This window comes from Opisthocomus hoazin, chromosome 4, assembly GCF_030867145.1.
Source record: "Opisthocomus hoazin isolate bOpiHoa1 chromosome 4, bOpiHoa1.hap1, whole genome shotgun sequence".
Taxonomy (NCBI): Eukaryota; Metazoa; Chordata; class Aves; order Opisthocomiformes; family Opisthocomidae; genus Opisthocomus; species Opisthocomus hoazin.
In genome coordinates, this window is record NC_134417.1 from 18,156,106 (window position 1) to 18,174,864 (window position 18,759).

General features: G+C 43.9%; 1 protein-coding gene across 2 annotated transcripts in view; it reads left to right on the plus strand.

Annotated features, from left to right (window-relative positions):
- Window positions 1-18,759, plus strand: part of DIS3L2 (DIS3 like 3'-5' exoribonuclease 2) — a 200,706-nt gene that overhangs the window by 50,967 nt on the left and 130,980 nt on the right. For both annotated transcript variants that reach the window (XM_075418170.1, XM_075418171.1), the window contains one exon: window positions 10,029-10,263. In XM_075418170.1, the coding sequence (XP_075274285.1) occupies window positions 10,029-10,263 (235 nt within the window). The remainder of the gene's footprint in view (window positions 1-10,028; window positions 10,264-18,759) is intronic.

Here is an 18,759-nt window from a genome sequence, read left to right on the forward strand (position 1 = left end):
AGCTAATAACTATTTGAAGCACTCCTAGAGTGGGAGTCTGGGTGACGCTTCAGCGATGACTTGTTTGGGTTCCTGATGTTCTTCTCCCACTGTGTGAATAAATAAGCGGACCTGGGCTGATGGAACACACCAGTCAAAGGAAGTTCCCACTGGGGCATATATACTCTGAAAACTTCCATAAATTGTTCTGTAATATGACAGTTTCCAATTATGGGTTTTCATAATAAGAGGCTTATTGGCAACCAGTAATGCAAGTTAACTGTGGAAATTTCTATTGCTTTTCTTGGCCCCCGTACACTTCCTGAACAGTGTGTGCTTTGTCCCAGGTGTACCATTCTGGGCTCTGAAAGTGTGTCAAAACATGTGCAGGGCTGAGACCCCTGAGAGCTGGCACTTGGAGCCCCATCAAAAGGAAGAAGAAAAGTGAGGGGCTTAAGGCACGAGCCGCAACGTGTTAACTCTTGGTTGATTTGTTTGTTTTCATCCTTCATGTGTTAAAGTGCTGATCACCAGTAAGAGATTTTTGTAGACACATGGGAAATTATTTTTACACAGTTCTGAACAAAGTTTGAAACCTATACAGCCTTGGGAGGTATAGGTATGCAAATCTCTTGGATCGCCCTTCCAGCACATTTTGATTAGTTGGCATTGTCAACCCCCTTTCCTCTTACGGGCACGTGCGGGTGCAGGCTTGTTCGGTTTATGAAACGTTGAATAAGTCTTCAAAGGGTATCACTGTTTCCAGGAAATATGTTTTTCATACATACTTGTATTGTTTAAAAAAAAAAAGGCAGTAATGGATAATACTTTGGGTCTGTGCGAGCCAACGGTGTGGATTTGCTTGGCATTGCAGCTTTCAAATGACACACACTCAGCACAAGTAGATTCTTTTCTGATTACATGCAAGCACTGTGTAATAATTATATCTTTTAAAATATATATTGATTCGTGGTATAGTCTTGAAGTTGCAGTTAATGCAAAAACCTGTCTGCTTGTTTAGATCAGATACAAACTGAATATCTTTCCGCAGTAGTTTGAAAATGCAGTGATTTCGGAGAATCATACCTTTGAAGACGTAACCTTACGTTGCTCTTTTCCTCTAATCCACCCCTCTTGAGTGATTTATTCTACGGACTGTGCATCATAGGTTTTGTCCTGGCACCCATTCCTGTAGTGTTGCAGTGCCTGTCCACATTACCAGAAAAAGATGTCTGGGAGCCAGTTTAAAAAAAAAAAAAGTTAAACCAAAAAGAAAAGAACACACACGCAAAGAAAAGAAAACCAGTTCCAGTTAGTAGAGAGGGTTTTGTTGCCAGTGTGGATGGGGCATAATTTGATTTAAATGACTTTTGAAAAACAGTTCTCAAAATTGTTCCATGCATTTTCTTCCTGGCTACTGTTGAAAATATGGAGCTGAATATTTTCTGTGATGTTTCAAACCAATATGTTCTGGCAACCTCATAGCTAGGCCCTGTGCATTATACTCTTGTTTCCAGTTCACTGTGGCCTGGAGTGCAACACACAGCTCATGAGATGCACCAAAGTGGGAGGTCTTGCGAGGAGCAGGCAATACAAAGACCCAAGGTACAAGGAACATTTCACCGGGGTCCAGCAGGGAGGCTGCCAGTTCTAAGGGCCTCTTTTGTGAAAAGAGTTTCCTTGTAGGAGATGGAGGAACTGTGTGTGCCTCGTCAGATTTTGTGAGCTTGTAGAAGAAGGTTAATTCCTGTGCGTTGTTAAAGGTTGGATGCTGAACTAGATCTTTTGCACCTCCCCGGGATGAAAATTTTTTCCCTAGGGAGATTCGTTGTACGTATGATGGGCTATGGCTAAGTATTCATCGCTGCTTTAAGTGTGACAACATATGGCTGCATAGAAGAACAGCCTGTGGGCTGGGGAACCGTGGCTGGGACACGAGGTGTCGGCTGTATCACTTCTGCTCCAGGGACTACTATGTTTTGGGGAACTTGTGTGGGAAGGTCAGTGCAATAGCAGCAGCTATTCTGAAAATAGAGGCTGTTTTTTTAGCACAAAATCAAGTCCTGGGGGTGGCAGCAGGAGTGGAAAGTGTGGAACAAGTTTGTTGATCTGGCTATAACAATACACGGCTCTTTGTAATGCTGTTGGGAGTCCTTACCAGGTAGGCTTGTCTGCAAAGGAGATCGTACAGAGTTCTGTGCAAGTGAGCATGGGGACACTGTGTTTCTCCATGTCTCCTTGACACTGTTACCGTCAGTATGTCTCAATATCACAGAGCAGCCCTGAAGTGTGAATCCCCTCAAGCCCGGAGAGATATCTCTCAGAGGTATTCCCAAGTAATCAATCCTTGGGAAAGGTTGTACAGACCTGCCAGGGGCCTATGAGCCTTTTCCAGCTCTGCTTTCAAAGCAACGTGGTGCAAGGGGCCCTCTTTGAGCTCAGATACTTCCTCTGCAGGCTGCAAAGTGGCTCCTTTTTGGAGTTTTGGAGTGGTATGACTCGTGCCGGTGGTGCCACTGATATCTGTGCTGCGCAGGCAGCAGCTGCTTCTGGCAACTTTTTCTTTTCCTGCTTCTCAGTGGTGGTTAGAGGGTACAAAAGGCAGGAGCATCCAGATGGAGCTGTTTAACTACTCCTGTCAGGGGAACCAGATGAAATGAACCTGAGTGAGTGTGGTGCTGATGCTAGGAGTGTGTGTCCCACAGGCAGCAGTGCAGGAGCTAGGCTTGGGAGAGCTGAGTCTGGGGTGACCGCAGAGAAGTGGTGGGAAGGGGGTGAAGGCAGGAGGAGGCTTGAGGAGGGATGGGGGCAGAGGCAACTGTCTCCTGCTCAGTGATAATGAAGTGTTGATACATGGGTTTGGAAGCAGGCTGTAGGTGTGGGACGAGGGCCAGGGCAGCATGAGCAGGGAGCTCTCAGAGGCAAGTGATAGGTCAGAGGCCAGATACGGAGTGGAGATAAATGGTGAGGAGACAGTTCGTGTTTTGGCTTTAGGATTCAGAAAGGTCAGTCCTGACAATTTTCACTGTTGATGTTTTTCCACTTGTTATTCTGGATATTTGTGCAAGGTGGTAGAAGAAGGGCTTGAGCTGGACTTGGAGGGGACACAGTGTAACCTGTTTAAGTACAGCCTGAAGAACAGGGAGAAGGTGAGTGAACTGTTCAGGTATAAGATTTATTGGTGGAAGCAGGACGAAGTAGTGAGAAGAGGTGGCTGTTTGGTGATATGTTATTTTTCTGCAGCTAATTCTGTTACTTGTGCCACTGCGTGACAAGCCTGGGTCTGGGACTGCCTGCTCTGTCTGCTTGGGCTGGACTAAACCTGGGTGATCAGTCTGATTACTTGAATTAACTCTACTCTAAAAACTCACTTTGCTGGAGGTTAGTCTGAGCAAAGAGGTAAGGGCAGAGGAGATGGGTTGGGGATTCAGTGGATTTGATGGGTGTGTGTCTATTTTGTTTTGAAAATGCATGCATTAGATTTCATTTGTTTCTCTCCCACCTTTCACCTCCTGCAGTGGGAGCGAGTCAGAGAACAGCTCTGAAAAGTCGCTGTTTCCAAGAAGCCTTTGCATACTCAGATCATTTACCCCTTTGTATCCAGAAGCAGGATGACTTTGTAGCAACTGCTGTGACAAAGCTGCGTGTGACATCTGGGAACAACAGAGCCCAATGGGGAGGAGCAAGTAGCCTTTTCCTAATCAAGAGGGAGAGATTTTGGTTTGGATGTTTGCATGGTTATTGCATCCAATGCGATGCCTGGAATGTAAACTATAATATGCTGTTGAATATAAAATAGCTATCCTGCGGGCTGTTAGCAAGTGTTCCAGTGATTTAGAATTGAAAGACTGTAAAAAAAAACACACCACAAAACAAAACCAAACCAAAACAAAAACCCAAAAAGCCCACAAAAAAACAAAACACCAATCCACAATAAAACCCCCCACTCTAACCCTACTGTTGTTTTAAAAGTGGTGCCGTAACTGCTCCTGCTGGGGCGTGTTGCCTTTACTGAGTTACCGTCTCTGCCAGAGCTGTTTGGTGCCTATGGGATTACAGAGAGAAGCAAGGGGGATTGGGACAGGTGGTTTTTCTCTTATTGGAAGTACCATCCTTTCTTTAGCCAAGAAGGAGCTACAGTGAGCCAGCCTTTGTTTGGTTGCTCTTTTCAGAAAAGCAAAGCTCTTCCTTGTAATATTTATGGTGGCTTGGCTCTTGCGTGTGTGTATGAGCTGTGACAGCATCCTCATGTTAGCCAGGCTCTGTTCCTACTCCCTTGTGAGTGAACATTAGGGAACCAGCTTTAAAGTGAAGCCTGTTTAATATGGCAAAAGCTGGGAGACTAATAGATGCAGGTGTCTGCAGTATTGGTATGAAATGTGGTGTTTGTATTAGTGTTGTGGTAGCAACGGTCTTTTTGACGGTGAGACGGTAATTTGGTCCAAAGCCCCTGTTTTCAGCTGTCTTCCTTTTGAAATAATGGCTTTCAACCTGTTTCTGTTTCTCAAACGTGTTGCTTAACTAAGGCTCAACTGCAGAGAGGACCAACAAGCAATCTAAACTTTGTCTCTCTACCCAGTATTGAGCATAATAACTCGTCTATAGCTAAAGCACAACTTGTGTTTGACAAAAGTATTTTTTGGAAGAAAGGCATCTTACTTTGGTTTGCAGACCTTAGGAGGTAGGCTTGGGCTGAAGACATCGTTTCCCTCATAGCTGTTCCCACGTTTAGTCCTCCCTGTTTAATGTGAGCTCCCGGTATGCTATGAATCTGTCTTCAGCTTCCACTTGTTGGTGAATCTACAGCACCTTTCGGTAGCGGCGTGAGGAGCCTCTTTGTGCATCCCCTGTTCGCCCCAGTGAAGAGAATTACCATTAATGGCTTTGTCACTTCTAAAGTCTTTTGGATAAGTTTCACATTTTGGGTTTGATTACTCACTGTGAGGCATTTTGTTGGGTTTTGACTGACTTAGGGAGAAGAGGTATTGTGCTATACCATCTCCATTTGTCCCTGGTATCCTTCTGAAAATATATGTTGCACAAGTCTGACATCTCTCACCAGTGGAGTATTACAGAGCTAAACTTGCTTTTGCTGTTTATAATACTAAGGATCCTATTGCCGAGATTTTTGTTCCCTAGAAATCTTTGACATTCTTTTCAGAGTCAGCGATTTCCAAGGCAGACCCATTCACAGGCATGTGTTGCATATTCTTAGATATTTGAGTTTACTTTTGGCTATTCTCAAACATTCTGGATTCAGATCAGCCTTCTTCACCAATTGGACTTCACTGCTCTGCAAGTCTTTGTCATCTGCGAGTTTTATTACCAGTGACTTAGTATTTAGTTTCAGATTATTGGGAATGCTTGGCCCACTGCAGACCTCTGTGGAATCCCATCAAAAACCTAATTCCCAGCGGATTGTTCTGTGTACTTGTGGGTTTCCTACTGCGTGGTCATTGCAAGACCTCCTCTGGGGGCTTTGGTGAGTTGTGGAGCGGCAGGAACGATACCTCCCAAGGGGTCTAGCTGACCAAATTTGGCTAATGTGATAAATGTCATAAATGTACTCCTTCATTATCAAAACGCTTTTTTTTTTTTTTTTTTAGAATGAGTCATGTATCTGTTGTTTCTTTTTTAAGCGGAAGCAAATGCTTTCTTTGAATTTCTGAAGCAGTTCTGTGGAAAAAAGGGCAGCACAACCCGAGCATATCAAGAAGAGTTTAAGATGCTCTCTGCTTGAATTAATAGTGATGTCCTGGAGCATGGTGGGCAAGTTTGACCTAAAGAATCCCAAGATTAGTATCCTCTAGTGGAAATGTGTAGAATTCAATATTTTAGTCCTTCTTTTTAATACCAGCATTTTGAGTGAGGTGAAGAATTTCATTTATATTGAATCTGTGTCCAAAACAACTGTGGGGAAGATGATCCCCCTTCCTTACCTGCAAGACGCTTTCAGTGACAGAGGTCTCTTTGCACAAGCTCCTGTTGTTGAAAACAGTGACCTTAGCCATGCAAGGTGCATCCATCCAGGTGTGTCTAGTCCGGTAGTCATCCATGTCTCATTTTCAGATCTGTGAGGATTCATGGATTGCTTGTAAGGATCGAAGATGAACCAGGAAGAAAAGCAAACCTATTAATATCAGGCTTAAACACTTTAGGGGCTTGGTGCATTTATTGGAAGAAGCCTGGGCGTTAACAGCTCAAAGATGATTGAAAATCACTGGTCTGGTTCAGTAGTTTGAGATTATAGACTAATGTGTGACTTGGTAACTGTTGCCATTGAGGAGGCAGCAACAGAAAAGCCATACCTGATCTGAGAGTAAACAGGCCTGGGCTTTGTCCATGTGCGGATGTGAGGTTTAGGTGGAAAGTGTGAAAAGCTTGCAGCTAACAGGGCAGATATAAGATGGCTTCTGGCAGACGAAGCAGTTTCTCCTGCTGCTTAGGAGGTAGCCTTTGTGCTTTCAGATGCACAGATTCGCAGTTCAGTTCTCTGTTGGAACAGATTCCTCCTGAGTAAGGACAATTGTTCGTTTGATGGCTACTTCAAGACTGAGCTGGATGCAGCGAAGTAGTCGCTCTGCTGTCCGGATTGTACGTATCCATGCCAGGGTGTACTTGTCCACTAGCTGATATTTTTTTTTTATGTTTATGGTTGAAAAAGGATTGTCATTCAAAGATGTTGTGTTCATCAGTTACGACTTTACAAAGCAATCACTGTGGGGCGAAACTTGATGCTTGTTCGGTGATACATGTTTGTTTAAAGTTGGAGGAAAACTTGTTCAGCCATTATCTTAGGGACCAGACATTCAAATAAGCAACTGACTTTCGTGAAGATGCTTATTAAAAGATTTTTGTTATTAAATAGCATATGAAAATAGTATAACCATAAGGTTGACATTTGACTTCCCAGGTCAGAAAGTTAAGGTCCTTTAAGGGGCTTTAACCACGCATTGGGGGATGTGTGTGTGGTAGTAGGGTCATGCATTTCCTGCATATGCAGCACGGGGGAATCCCCTCCTTCTGGGTCCATGCAGAGTCAGCTACGTTGGCAAAGAACGATGCTCTGTACTGCACGTATGACTACTTGAAAGACTTAGCCAATTGTGTATTTGATATATTCTGCATCTCTAAGTACTGATGTGTTCAAGCTGTATGTGTTATGTCATGTATGAGCTTCAGTAGCATAATAAGAAGTAGGAGAGTGCAGTGTCATCAGTTTCTGGTTTCCAAGATGCTGCACGTAAGAAATGCTTATTCTGTCACGGTCAAATTTGCTGTTGCTCATATACAGAAGACTCCTGCTTTTTGGAATCTCTGTGATGAGCTCATGTTGGCCAGCAGCTCTGGTCATCTTAAATGGAGTAATTGTATCCATTGAGCTCCTGATTTTGTAAAGTCTTATGAAGCTTTCCAGTCTTGTGATGTACAGCTTCCCTAAATTTTTGGTGTGATGTAAGAAATCTTGGGTGAAATTCCCTGCTCTGTTATGTATGAGGTCAGCCTAAATGATCTGTCTTGGCCTTAAAAAGAAAACAAATCCCATCACCCATGCTTGCTAGCATCTGGACATTTTGCTGCTCTACACTGCGTGGAGGTTGTGATTTTGTGGACTCTGGAAAACTTTACTTAAAAATCCATTTGCAAATCCATAAGGAAATGTGTGACTGGGGGCTTAGGTAGTCACAGCTGGAGTATCATGCTAGCTAACGACAGCGGTGTGTATCCTCTAGCTTGGGGGAAGCACGGTAATTTTAGTGTATAGCATTTAAAAAGAAATCTGTATCTATTGCCTTCTTTAATGCAACTTAAAGTCTTCAAGCAGAAGCTTTTCTGTGCTGCATCTTTAGAGAAGCACTTCCTATTATTCAGATATATTTGGTTTTGTTTGCTGCGTTAGGTATAAAAAGCTTTGTAATTTAGCACCCAAAACACATCTTTCACTCTCCAAAGAACGACTTGGAGAGAGACAAATTCAGGCAAAGCCTGAAAGGGTTGAAGCAAATGAACTCCTGCTGCAATTGCACACTTGCACACATCTGGTGCAATTGAAATTTAAGAGCTGAACACATTCACATCTGACCACGGTGGGGTCCAAACATTACTGTTGACACTAGTTTTCTTTTTGGATAGGCACATTGGCAGAGTCACTAGCGTGTGGAGCCTTGTCAGCTCTCTAATCTAATAGACTGTTCTTGCCCAGACCATTGTGTTGTCGGTATTTTATGTACCAAACGCAGCCAGGTTTAATAAACGGCCATTTTCCCACCTTTGCCAAACTGTTTCCCTTTTTGTCATAATTTAATGTTTGAGTCAAAATCTGCTATGGTAACAATTATATACATATTAAAAAATAAAATTAAAGATGGAAAGCAAAGTCAAAAAAGGTAACAAGAGTTCAAAGTAATGTCATCTGTGTTCTTTTTTTTAAGACTTGAATTCAACCCTGTTTTAAAATTGATTTTATTTATGTTAGGTATTGTGAAAAGATTGCCAAAAAATGGGTATTGCTTGAAAGCGTGACTGTAGCTTTGTATATGTAAGATTGGGAGTCTTCCTGTGCAGGTCTGATTTGATCTGTTTGCTTTTTAGTTACTAAACAATAATTTGTGGAGCTTTTTGGATTGTATTTTTCTTACTTGGAACGGTTGTCTTCAGCTAGGACCTGTTGAGACTACTTATGCTTATTTCTAGTGACTGTATCTAAGATATAAAGTATGTTACCAGGAAGATTTTTTAATTGCCTTTTTTAAAGCGCCCTTCACTTGGCTTGCTGGTGGCATGAATTGCTGCGATCGTGTACTGGGCTAGTGATGCTGAGGACTGGGGACCTTGGAGGAGCATCTCCAGGGAGTTACCTGCCTGGCGAACACCAGCGCCAGCTGGGGAGGAGCTCAGTCGCCAGGAGGGCACTGGAATGGGGTCACCTGGTTTCCTTGTGATTTTCATGTTTAGAAGGTTATTTCTTATTCCATGCTGATTTGAATCTGACACTGAAGTACCACAGCTCGAGTGAAACTTAAACACTTTTGAAACTAAAACCTACATCTAGGTTCCAGGGTCAGGTAGGTGCTTGCAACTCACTGTTGGTAGCATGAAGGGTGCTAGCAAAGGCATCTGTATCCAGGGTATGAGCCATTTTGATCATTGTAGCCTGAGATGGAGCAGTTCCTGCCTCTGTCACATGCAGTGCAGGTCTAGCATCTACTTTCTTGGTACAAGTGTTATTCGTGATTTTGTTTGAGAGGATTACACGTATAGTTTCTCCTCTCCATGTGCCATTGCTGCACTAAAGTGGGGCCAAATCTGTAGCACTGCTCAGAGTGACTTATCTGAATTACCAGTTAGTTAATGGTTAAGTAATTTGTACTCTAATTTAGTTCATTCCTCTTGGTAATTTAATTAGGAGATTTGTATAAGAACAGCAATAATTGAGTGCTTTTAACAAAAAGACTAGAGCCTAAAATAAACATAAACCTTGGTGCCTTACCAAGCTGCCACGGTCCAGTTCCTCGGCGCGTCACAGGGCACCATGTTCTCTGGTCTGTACTTTGTCAGTCTGTTCCTAATTGTGTGTTGGGGAGCTCTGCCGGAGATGTGCTTTGACATGATCCCAGCATTCACTGGAACTGCGTGAGTTCTGGGGCTTCCCAGGATGATTAGTGTATCTTGGTGAACAATGGTCTAAGCGACTCATTAAATTGCAGTGTATCCTCCTCCCTCTCTGTGCTTACTCCCAGCTTCTGGAGAGCCGATTAGAGGCTTGGCAGGAACAGTATGGTTATGCTCTAGATACACTTTGGATACATTATTGTCACAGTTGAGGTATTGCAAAAGCCATGCTGTTCCTGACTTTATCCTAGTGAGGTACCTCTTCCCATTGTGCAATATCTGTGGCTAATTACACGGCAATTGCAGTGTGCCACCAGCCACCCATAATTCATTGTCAGCTCCTTGGGGATGCAGATGAAAAAGGAAAGATAATGTTTTCTTTTTTCAGTCCAGTGACTTAGCTTGCCTCTTTTTTTTTTAATCCCTTGGTCCTTCAGGTAATAAAGCCAGATGGTAGTGACAAAGAAACAGAAGCCACGCATGAATCAGATGTCCCTGAGGATATGTTGGGGACTTGCGTTCCTCAAGAGACAGCGAAAGGCGATGCTGAAAGTCCGGATGTTATTATAGAAGCTCAGTTTGATGATAATGATGCAGAGCATGGACAAGACCAGTTCCAGGATACGTTGGCTGATGACATTAAGAAACTTTCCCTCGATACTGGTGAAAAGGGTGAGTAGATCAGATTGCTGATTTAAGCCTTTATTTGAACAAAGTGTTGAAGTATTACTTTGTTGCCTTGCTTTGCTGCAAGATATAAAATACAGGCATAAAGCTTAATGCCTTATCGCTTCTGTCCCTTTCTGCTAAACTGCCTTCATAGTTTTGAATGGATATTAAGGACTGGGTTTTATGTAGTTTTGATCAGTGCAAAGAAAATCTGTGGAACAGAAGTCACACCTTTAGATTTGCAATTCTCAGGGCTGTCTGGGGATTGCTGGTTGCTGTTTGATTCAAGATACTGCTGCAGCAGTTTTCTTCATCGCCAGCTTGGCTGGCCAATCTATGTATCTCGGTTTGGGGATACGAATATATTTCCTTGGGGGCAGTTAGGTTGGTTGCTGTTTTCAAACAGTTGAGTTATGAGCAACTTAAAAATTTGGTCCATTTAAAAAGAAAATTGCACTAAAACCTAAAGCCAATTATGCGATCTGTTTTGAAGGCAAACCTGTTTTATTCTGGATCTGAATTCCATCCAAACCATCAAGTGTTGCTCAGGGCAAAATAAAATAGGCTCCCCTGTCCCAAACTATGCTTATGCGGCTCTTTGCATGTCCTTTCTAGTACTAAATCCCTTCCTGAAGAGCTGTGTGTTGAAAGGATTCTGACAATTAACACATTTAACATGTGCCTTCAACTGCTCGTGAGAAGTTTGCCAGGACATTCTGTTGCATTCCTGACACATGCCCTGGTTGTCCAGAAAAGATGGCAGTAAATTAGGACATAAGTAGTTGTTGGTCTCTGACAAATCTTAGTGGTGGTTTTAAAGCTGTTCTATTTCATACCTCCTGTTTTCCTGCTTTTGAAGATGCACAGACCTCTGCCTATATTGTTGGTAGACTTCAATTTTTTCACACCCATCTGCTAATAAAACTGGAAATAACATTGGAGTGGAAGTGTTGTAGTTTATGACAAAACATTGGTTTCAGCTCATGAATGGAGCTGCCACCTCACCAGTTCGTGATGCCGTTTCCTTCTGGGTACCTCCGCTGTCTGTGAGTTACTGCCAAAGTATGTGAACCAACTTCCTTCTTGTTCCGTTACCTTCCAGCGTAGGTCTTGAATTGGGAGCTACTCGTCTTATCTGCAGGTCTTTTACACAGCTATTCATTAACCCCATCTTTTTTGCAGTCTTGGTGCACACTGTTGAGCTGCCGCTTTGAATCGACTGTTCTAAATATCCTGAAATGCTTCTGAATCACATGTTGTGTCTGATGCATTTGCTTCTGGTAGCAATGCCAAATTAAAATATAGAGAAATACATTGTAGTTCAACACCAGCATCTGAAATAAATACAGTCTTGGGCCAGTATTTTACTTTACCTGTATGACTGTGCTTTAGTGCAAAGACTTGATGAGAGTTACTTTTCTTGATGCGTCATAGTTCCTCGAGATGCTCTGGAGTGGCCTGTGTTGGAGGTTGTCAAGTCATCCCTTAAAATGTGTGCCGTCTGAGTGGTTTTTTTGCCATTTAATTCTATCTTTGGAGAATACTTGTAGGCAGATGTTAGATCAGCTTATTGTCTACATAATTGAAATCCAACCTACTTTTCCATTGCAGTTGCCTAAGCCAGCTGTTTTCTTTTGTTTTCAAGGCCTTTCTGTGTTCGTCCTTAACAACTCTTGTGGCTGATGTGAATGTGCTAGTTAGATTTTTGCTGAGTTTGTATTTTGCTATCACCTCTTTTAATAGTTGCTTCAGCTTCTTTGGCCGTATAACCCATACGGATTTTTCTCTAGTTTCTTCTTGCTCTGCTTTTTAGTGCCCTCCTTTTTTTTTATACATATAAAGTTTATGATGCTGCTTTTTCTGAAGGTGTTTTTGAGCAGTTGATGATTGCTTTGGCTTGTTTCCTGCCTTTCATACAATTTCTCATATCATCACTTATCCAGATTTTAAGTCTTGCCTGGAAAGCAGCTAAAGTTATTCTAGCATCAGTGATAACTGTCATGAAAAAAGAAAGGATCCTGCCAAATGCAGACTTAACAGGTGTGGCTCAAAATGCTTTTTTAAAGGACCAAACATACACTTTCTCAAGGCAGAACTTAGCTAAGGCCATCCACTGGATCATGGGACTGGCACTGGGAGGCAGAGTGCTTTGCAGGGTTGGACCATGGTGGGTGGAAGTGCCGGTCCCTGTGTAACGTGGGCCTCCCCTGGGATTGCTGCTGGGCTGATGCTGCCTGTTGAACGTTCCTTTCAAGCTAACTGCATAGGAGTTTTGTCTTGTATGTTACATCCCTTCTGCTGGAAACAGCTACTGCAGCAAAACAGAGAGGTGGATGGGAGATGAGATCCCATGGGGGATTTCTTGGTGATGACCCAAAACCAGCGCTATACTTACTTTCCCTGAGAGCATTGCTTTGCAGGGTTTATTACGCAGACTCATTGCACAGCCTTATGCACAGGAGGGACTAGAAGAAATAATCTGGAGCCAGTGCAACCCTTAAATGAACACTTGTAGTGGAGTTTCTCCTTTTATTCCCTAACATAGGGCAGACATTTATTCCCTAACCTTCAGGCGAAGGTTTCAAGCTGGACAAAGGTGCCATCAAGGGTATCATGTTTAACAACAGTAAAATCAAGAAACAATCTGTCATGTTCTCGTGTACACTTTATGTATGTGTATATATATGCGTACATATATGTGTGTATATGCGTACATGTATAAAAAGATCCAGGTATATATGACCTAAACAAAATTCAAACTAAACAAAAACACCACCAGGTTTCTGGGGGTGAAAAATACCCATAGCTACCCTAGTAGAATCAAAAGTAAATGTTACTCATTCTGGGGTGAAAAAACAGAGCCATGTTGCTCGGTGCTCAAATCTTTGTGCATGTACACAGGCTCTGCAGATTGCTGCCTCTCAGTCGCAAGATGGCTTTTGTTCGTTCTGACGGAGGAGTAGAATTACGCAATATCCTTGCTGCTGGCTCATTTGTTCTGTTGCTGATGGTCAGAATGAACCATGAAGAACAGAAGTAGACGTGTCATTCAAATAAGAGCACTCTGGGTCATGCTGGGAGTGCAGGCTGTTGTGATATCTTTTCTGACCTGGCCTGTGTCCCATCCCTCATTGTGGCTCTGTTCCTCCTCAGAGCACAGACACCCCCTCCATCTCTAGTTACGCACTAGGGCAAAGAATTTTGGGTTGGCCCTTGGCTGTCAGAAGCTCTGAAGCATGAAACGTTGTGTACACTGATTACGGCCCAGATTTGCGTGGACTGAATTTCCCTGGAGTCATTGTACGTTGGGCTTCCTATGCCTCTGTGGGGCTTAAAGGAAACTGGTAGAAATTATTATGCATGGGGCTGCAGGCTGAAACTCAGATGTTGGATCTCTTAGCAAAGTGCTGCAGCTGTGAGAGCTGTGCTTCCTGCCTTTCTCTTCCTAAGACCCCAGAAGGGATGGGATAAGCAAGAGGGAAGTCCACACAAGTGAAGAGACCATCACATTCAGTCTGAATCTCACATGCACTTTCTGAAAGTTCTTGTGCTCATAAAAGTGCGTCAGTCTTGCTTTGCTCAAGGATATTTAAATAAAAGTTCATAACTGGTGTCATTCTGCCAGAAGCTGTCCTGGTCAAACGAGTTTGCTCTGCTTTTCTGAACTCTTCTTGCAAAGACGTCGGGTTAAAGATTACCTTCAGGAAAGTCTCCATTCTAAGAAGCGATGAGCCGTTTTCTTCTCCAGCATGCTGTTCTACACAAAGAGCAATAGTGTCCTGTTCCAAAGTTACATTGTCTTAATGTGAAGTTTTGGTCATTGGAGGTAGGTCTTTTTTAGCAAAGTTGAATATCTCTTTCCTCTTGCATTTTCAGCTGTATTTCCAAGGTGTAAATATCTCTACATGCTGAACAAACTTTCTCTCTATTTTTTTGTTGTTTTTTTCCTCTCTATTTGTTTGTTGTTGTTTTGTTTTTTTTTTTTTTTGAAAGACAGTAAGAGTGAGCACCAGAAGAAAGTTCCTTGGCTCCCTTACTAGTGTCCCACAACCCTCTCTGGGGTTTCTGTGCCCTGTTGAAATACAGGCAAAGAACAAGACAATAGCATCCTGGCACTAATCTGAACAATACACAGAAAAGATTGATTCTCTGTGGTGTTTGGCATTGACATGCAAGTCCTCTGTATTTTACCCTGAGACCTCAACTTACACTGTGTCAGTGCTATCCAGAGAAGTCATCCGCCAGTCGACATGACCTTTGCCAGGTCTGTAATTCTTTTCCTTAATCCTCATTCATATGGACTACTGCGACAGAGTTAATGTGACTTTTATCTTATCACTTAGTACTGAGCTGGAATACATTATTTCTGTGACTTGTCACTACAGTAGAAGGATTTTCCTTAAACTCCATTTCAATATGTAGTAAAAAATAGAAACTTCTCTGTGTCCTCCCAACTCAGGGAAAGTGCAAAATGTTCTGCACAGAATACTTTATAATGCTGTATCCCTACACAGACTTGCGTGTCACATGAGTTTCATACAAATGTGAGCTGTCTCGTTAAATATTGGAATCAGATTACTCTGATAAAGAAACGTCAGCAATCAAACAGTAGCAGCTACTTGTACTCTTGAGAATGGCAGCTGTGCTCATAAAAGTGCCTCAGCCTTTCTTAGCGAAAGGATATTCAAATAAAAGTTTGTAAATCTGTGTCACTATGCCAAAAGCTATCCTTGTCAAACTAGTTTGCTCAGCTTTTTTCAACTCTTCTCACGAGAGATCTTATTTTACCAGATATGCAGAATATCCTGCTTCCCACGGGGTGGCTCACAGAAGTCATTGAGGTGGTAGACTGGCTGCCCTGGCAGCAATTAGATAGTTGTGTTTGTTCAGGATTTCCACTTACACCTACATATCTGCAAATCAGAGTTTGAATACGTGAATGTCCGAGGCTTGCTCACTGCCTTGCAGTAGTGAAGTTTGAATAGAAATAGCTCATTTACAGGCTGAGTAAACTGACAGCTAACTCAGCCAATTGGGTGATGGAAAATTGAATTGAATAGCTGATGGTTAATAGGTAGAGTCAACAGAATTTGGGTTGGAGCTGCTGCAGAACTTGCTTCTGTCTGCCTGTCTGTGCAGCATTGGCCAGGTGGATGCTGGTCGATCTCTTTTCAAGTCAAATGTGACTGTCAGTCTCTAAGAGCCGTAGTAAGGTCAGAAGTTATAATCTAAAATTGCTTGGTGTCCACACTGCTACTGACTGGAGGCTGTTATTGAGTATTTCGGGATTACTTGGCTCAACAGAAGTGGTGGCGTATGGTACCTTCACAGTACAGTTGTGTGATAATGCATGAAGCCATTCTTATCTCAAGATGATGCTCTGGAGTTGGTGCTTAGAAAGGTTTTTGGATCCTTCTATCAAAGGAGAAAAATGTATTTATAATCTAGAGTTTAGTTTCTGTTTTGCACTTCTGCACCTTCTCATGCACTTCGATGCCCCCTCTTGTGCTTTTGTGTGCTCTCTCGCTTCTTCTAAGCTTGGCTAGGTGCCTACCTGCCTTCTGTGTCTTCCGCTGGCGCCTGGAGCCCTTCTGCAGTTAGCAGTGTCTTGTATTGGCATAGGCAGAGTTTAGGGAGATACTTCTGTTCCTCTCCTTGGCCAAGGCTGATGGGGACAGGAGAATCTGGACCACATGCTGTCCCTCTGCTCTGCTCAGGTGCCCCTGTCTTTCAGTTTAGCTGCCATGAAATCCAACAGATTTGGAGCCCACCAACATCACTGGCTGCTGGAAGGAGTGTATGTTCTTCTCCATCCTCTTCAGAGGCTCCTGTTTACTCTGAGTGCTTTTAAGGAGTCTTCCTGCTTCTTTCCTAGCCTGCAGCTTTCTGGAGATAGATCATCTCCACTGCGTAGCTGTTAACATTTCTAGGCCACAACAGAGTGAAAGCTCACCAGGAAATCTTCTCAGTTACACAGCTTTTAATAGATATCCTTGAGGTGGAACTGTCAAAAATCAGATCGGTTTCAGTCTGCTGAAGCCTGGAAAACCAGCAGAGACGCTGGAGCTGTTTCAGCTGCTTGAGACAGCTCTCTTAGTTTATTCTGAGTTCACGTTTGCGGGTCTCTGGATCTAGCTCTTTTGGTTGTTGCTATAACTTTTCTTAAATGAGAGCATAGATTTCTTGAAGAATAAACAGTATAGCAACATAACAAAAGTGTTCTTACTGGTATTGAACAAATTCGGCTTTACAGTTGCTTTGGCTGAACGCTACGGGCCGAATAAGCTCCACTTATTCTTTTGTTGCACAACTGAAGCCTGCGATGGAAGTTAATGCTGGGAAAGCCTCTTACAGTGTTCTTCCCTAGTAAGTTATCTTGACCCCCACATGACTTCTTAAGTAAGGGAAAAAAAAATTATGCAATTAGGTAACAGGAATTAGATTAAGTTCAGCATATTGCGGTATGTTCCTGAATTCACCTGTGTTTCTTCTTTTGAGTTGCAAGTTTAGGTCAAGTATGTGGGAGGGCATGATCCTGAGACTGAATGGTGGGTGTGACGATAAATGTATTGGAGTATGGTCATTGTTAGCAGCAAGGTTTCCAGGATGAATCAGATTAGGATTCATTCAGCTAACATATTTTCCATGCAATAGTAGAACTGGACACACACACTTTGGGTACAAACACACATGCAGGAAGGAAGAACATTAGGTAGATAGACAAAACACTCAGTGGAAATGTTTTTGTAACAGTTTAATTTTACTTGCCATTAATGTAATAAACTGTATTTATGTAGACTGCAACACTAACTGTTTTTTTTGAGGTTTAATTCTGTTGCAATAAAGCTTCCAATCCCCCTGTTGACTGGCAGCTTCTCAAGGACAAAAGAGTCTCAGGAGCGGGGAAGGCGACTGACAGGGTACAGCCGCCCCTTCTGGCAACTCAAGTAGTGGGCATTGCTCTTCCAGGAGATATTCTAGCCATGGTTACCACCCGTGGTAAAGCTGTTGCTCGAAGGAGTGTGGGGACCCAGACGGAGGCCCCACGCAAGAACGCGGGTGTCCAGGTCTCTGGCTGCAGGGAGTGCCTGAGCCTGGCGCTCGTACCGGAGGTCAGCAGAGACAACGGCTGTGTTCGGTGCGAGCAGGTGAATGACCTGCTCAGCCTGGTGGCAGAGCTGAAGGAGGAAGTGGAGAGGCTGAGGAGCATCCGGGAGTGTGAGAGGGAGATCGACTGGTGGAGCCGCACCCTGCCCTCCCTGAGGCCGAGGCAGCAGGAGGCGGCTCCACAGAAAGCAGAGAACCCCCAACCCTCTTGCCACCGAGCAGAAAGAGGGGGCCTAAGAGATGGGGGGGAATGGAAACAGGTCCCTGCTCGGGGGGGCAAGCGAATCTCCCCCCGGCCTCCCTCACCTGCCCAGTTGCCCTTAAGCAACAGATATGGGGCTCTGGAATGTGAGGGACCGGCCACAGAGGATGTGGGTGAAGGTGAGGCTCCATCCAGGGGGTTGCCTAGAAAGAGTCAGACAGCCCCATGTATTACAACTGCCTCAACTAAGAAAAAAAGGAGGGTCATTGTCATAGGTGATTCCCTTCTGAGGGGAACAGAGGGCCTGATCTGCCGACCGGACCCATCCCACAGGGAAGTCTGCTGCCTCCCTGGGGCCCGGGTTAGGGATGTTGCGAAGAAACTCCCTGGTCTGGTGCGGCCTTCTGATTACTACCCCCTCTTGGTAATGCAGGGTGGTGGGGACGAGATAGCAGAAAGAAGTCCCAAGGCCATCAAAAGGGACTTCAGGGCACTGGGGCGATTGGTTGAGGGATCAGGGGCGCAGGTGGTGTTTTCCTCCATCCCATCAGTGGCAGGGGACAGCACTGAAAGGGGCAGGAAAACTCACCTGGTTAACAGGTGGCTCAGGGACTGGTGCCATCAGTCAAATTTTGGCTTCTTTGATCATGGGGAGGTGTACACAGCACTGGGCCTGCTGGCAACAAGTGGAACTCAGCTATCACAAAGGGGAAAAAGAATTCTTGGCCACGAGCTGGCGGGGCTCATTGAGAGGGCTTTAAACTAGGTTCGAAGGGGGAAGGGGATATTGCCCAGCTCACTAGGGATGAGCCTAGGCTTGGAGTGCCAAGGCCAAGGGTGAGATTGACAGCCCAGCTCAAGTGTGTTTACACCAATGCACGTAGCATGGGCAATAAACAGGAGGAGCTGGAAGCCATTATACAGCAGAACGGCTATGACTTGGTCGCCATCACAGAAACGTGGTGGGACAACTCACATGACTGGCATGCTGTCATAGATGGCTACAGACTCTTTAGGAAAGACAGACCAACAAGGAGAGGTGGGGGAGTTGCTCTATATGTGAGGGAGCAACTGGATGCATTGAGCTTGGCCCAGGGGCAAATGAGGAACGAGTTGAAAGCTTGTGGGTTAGAATTAAGGGACAGGCTCATAAGGGTGACGTTACGGTGGGTGTATACTACAGGCCACCT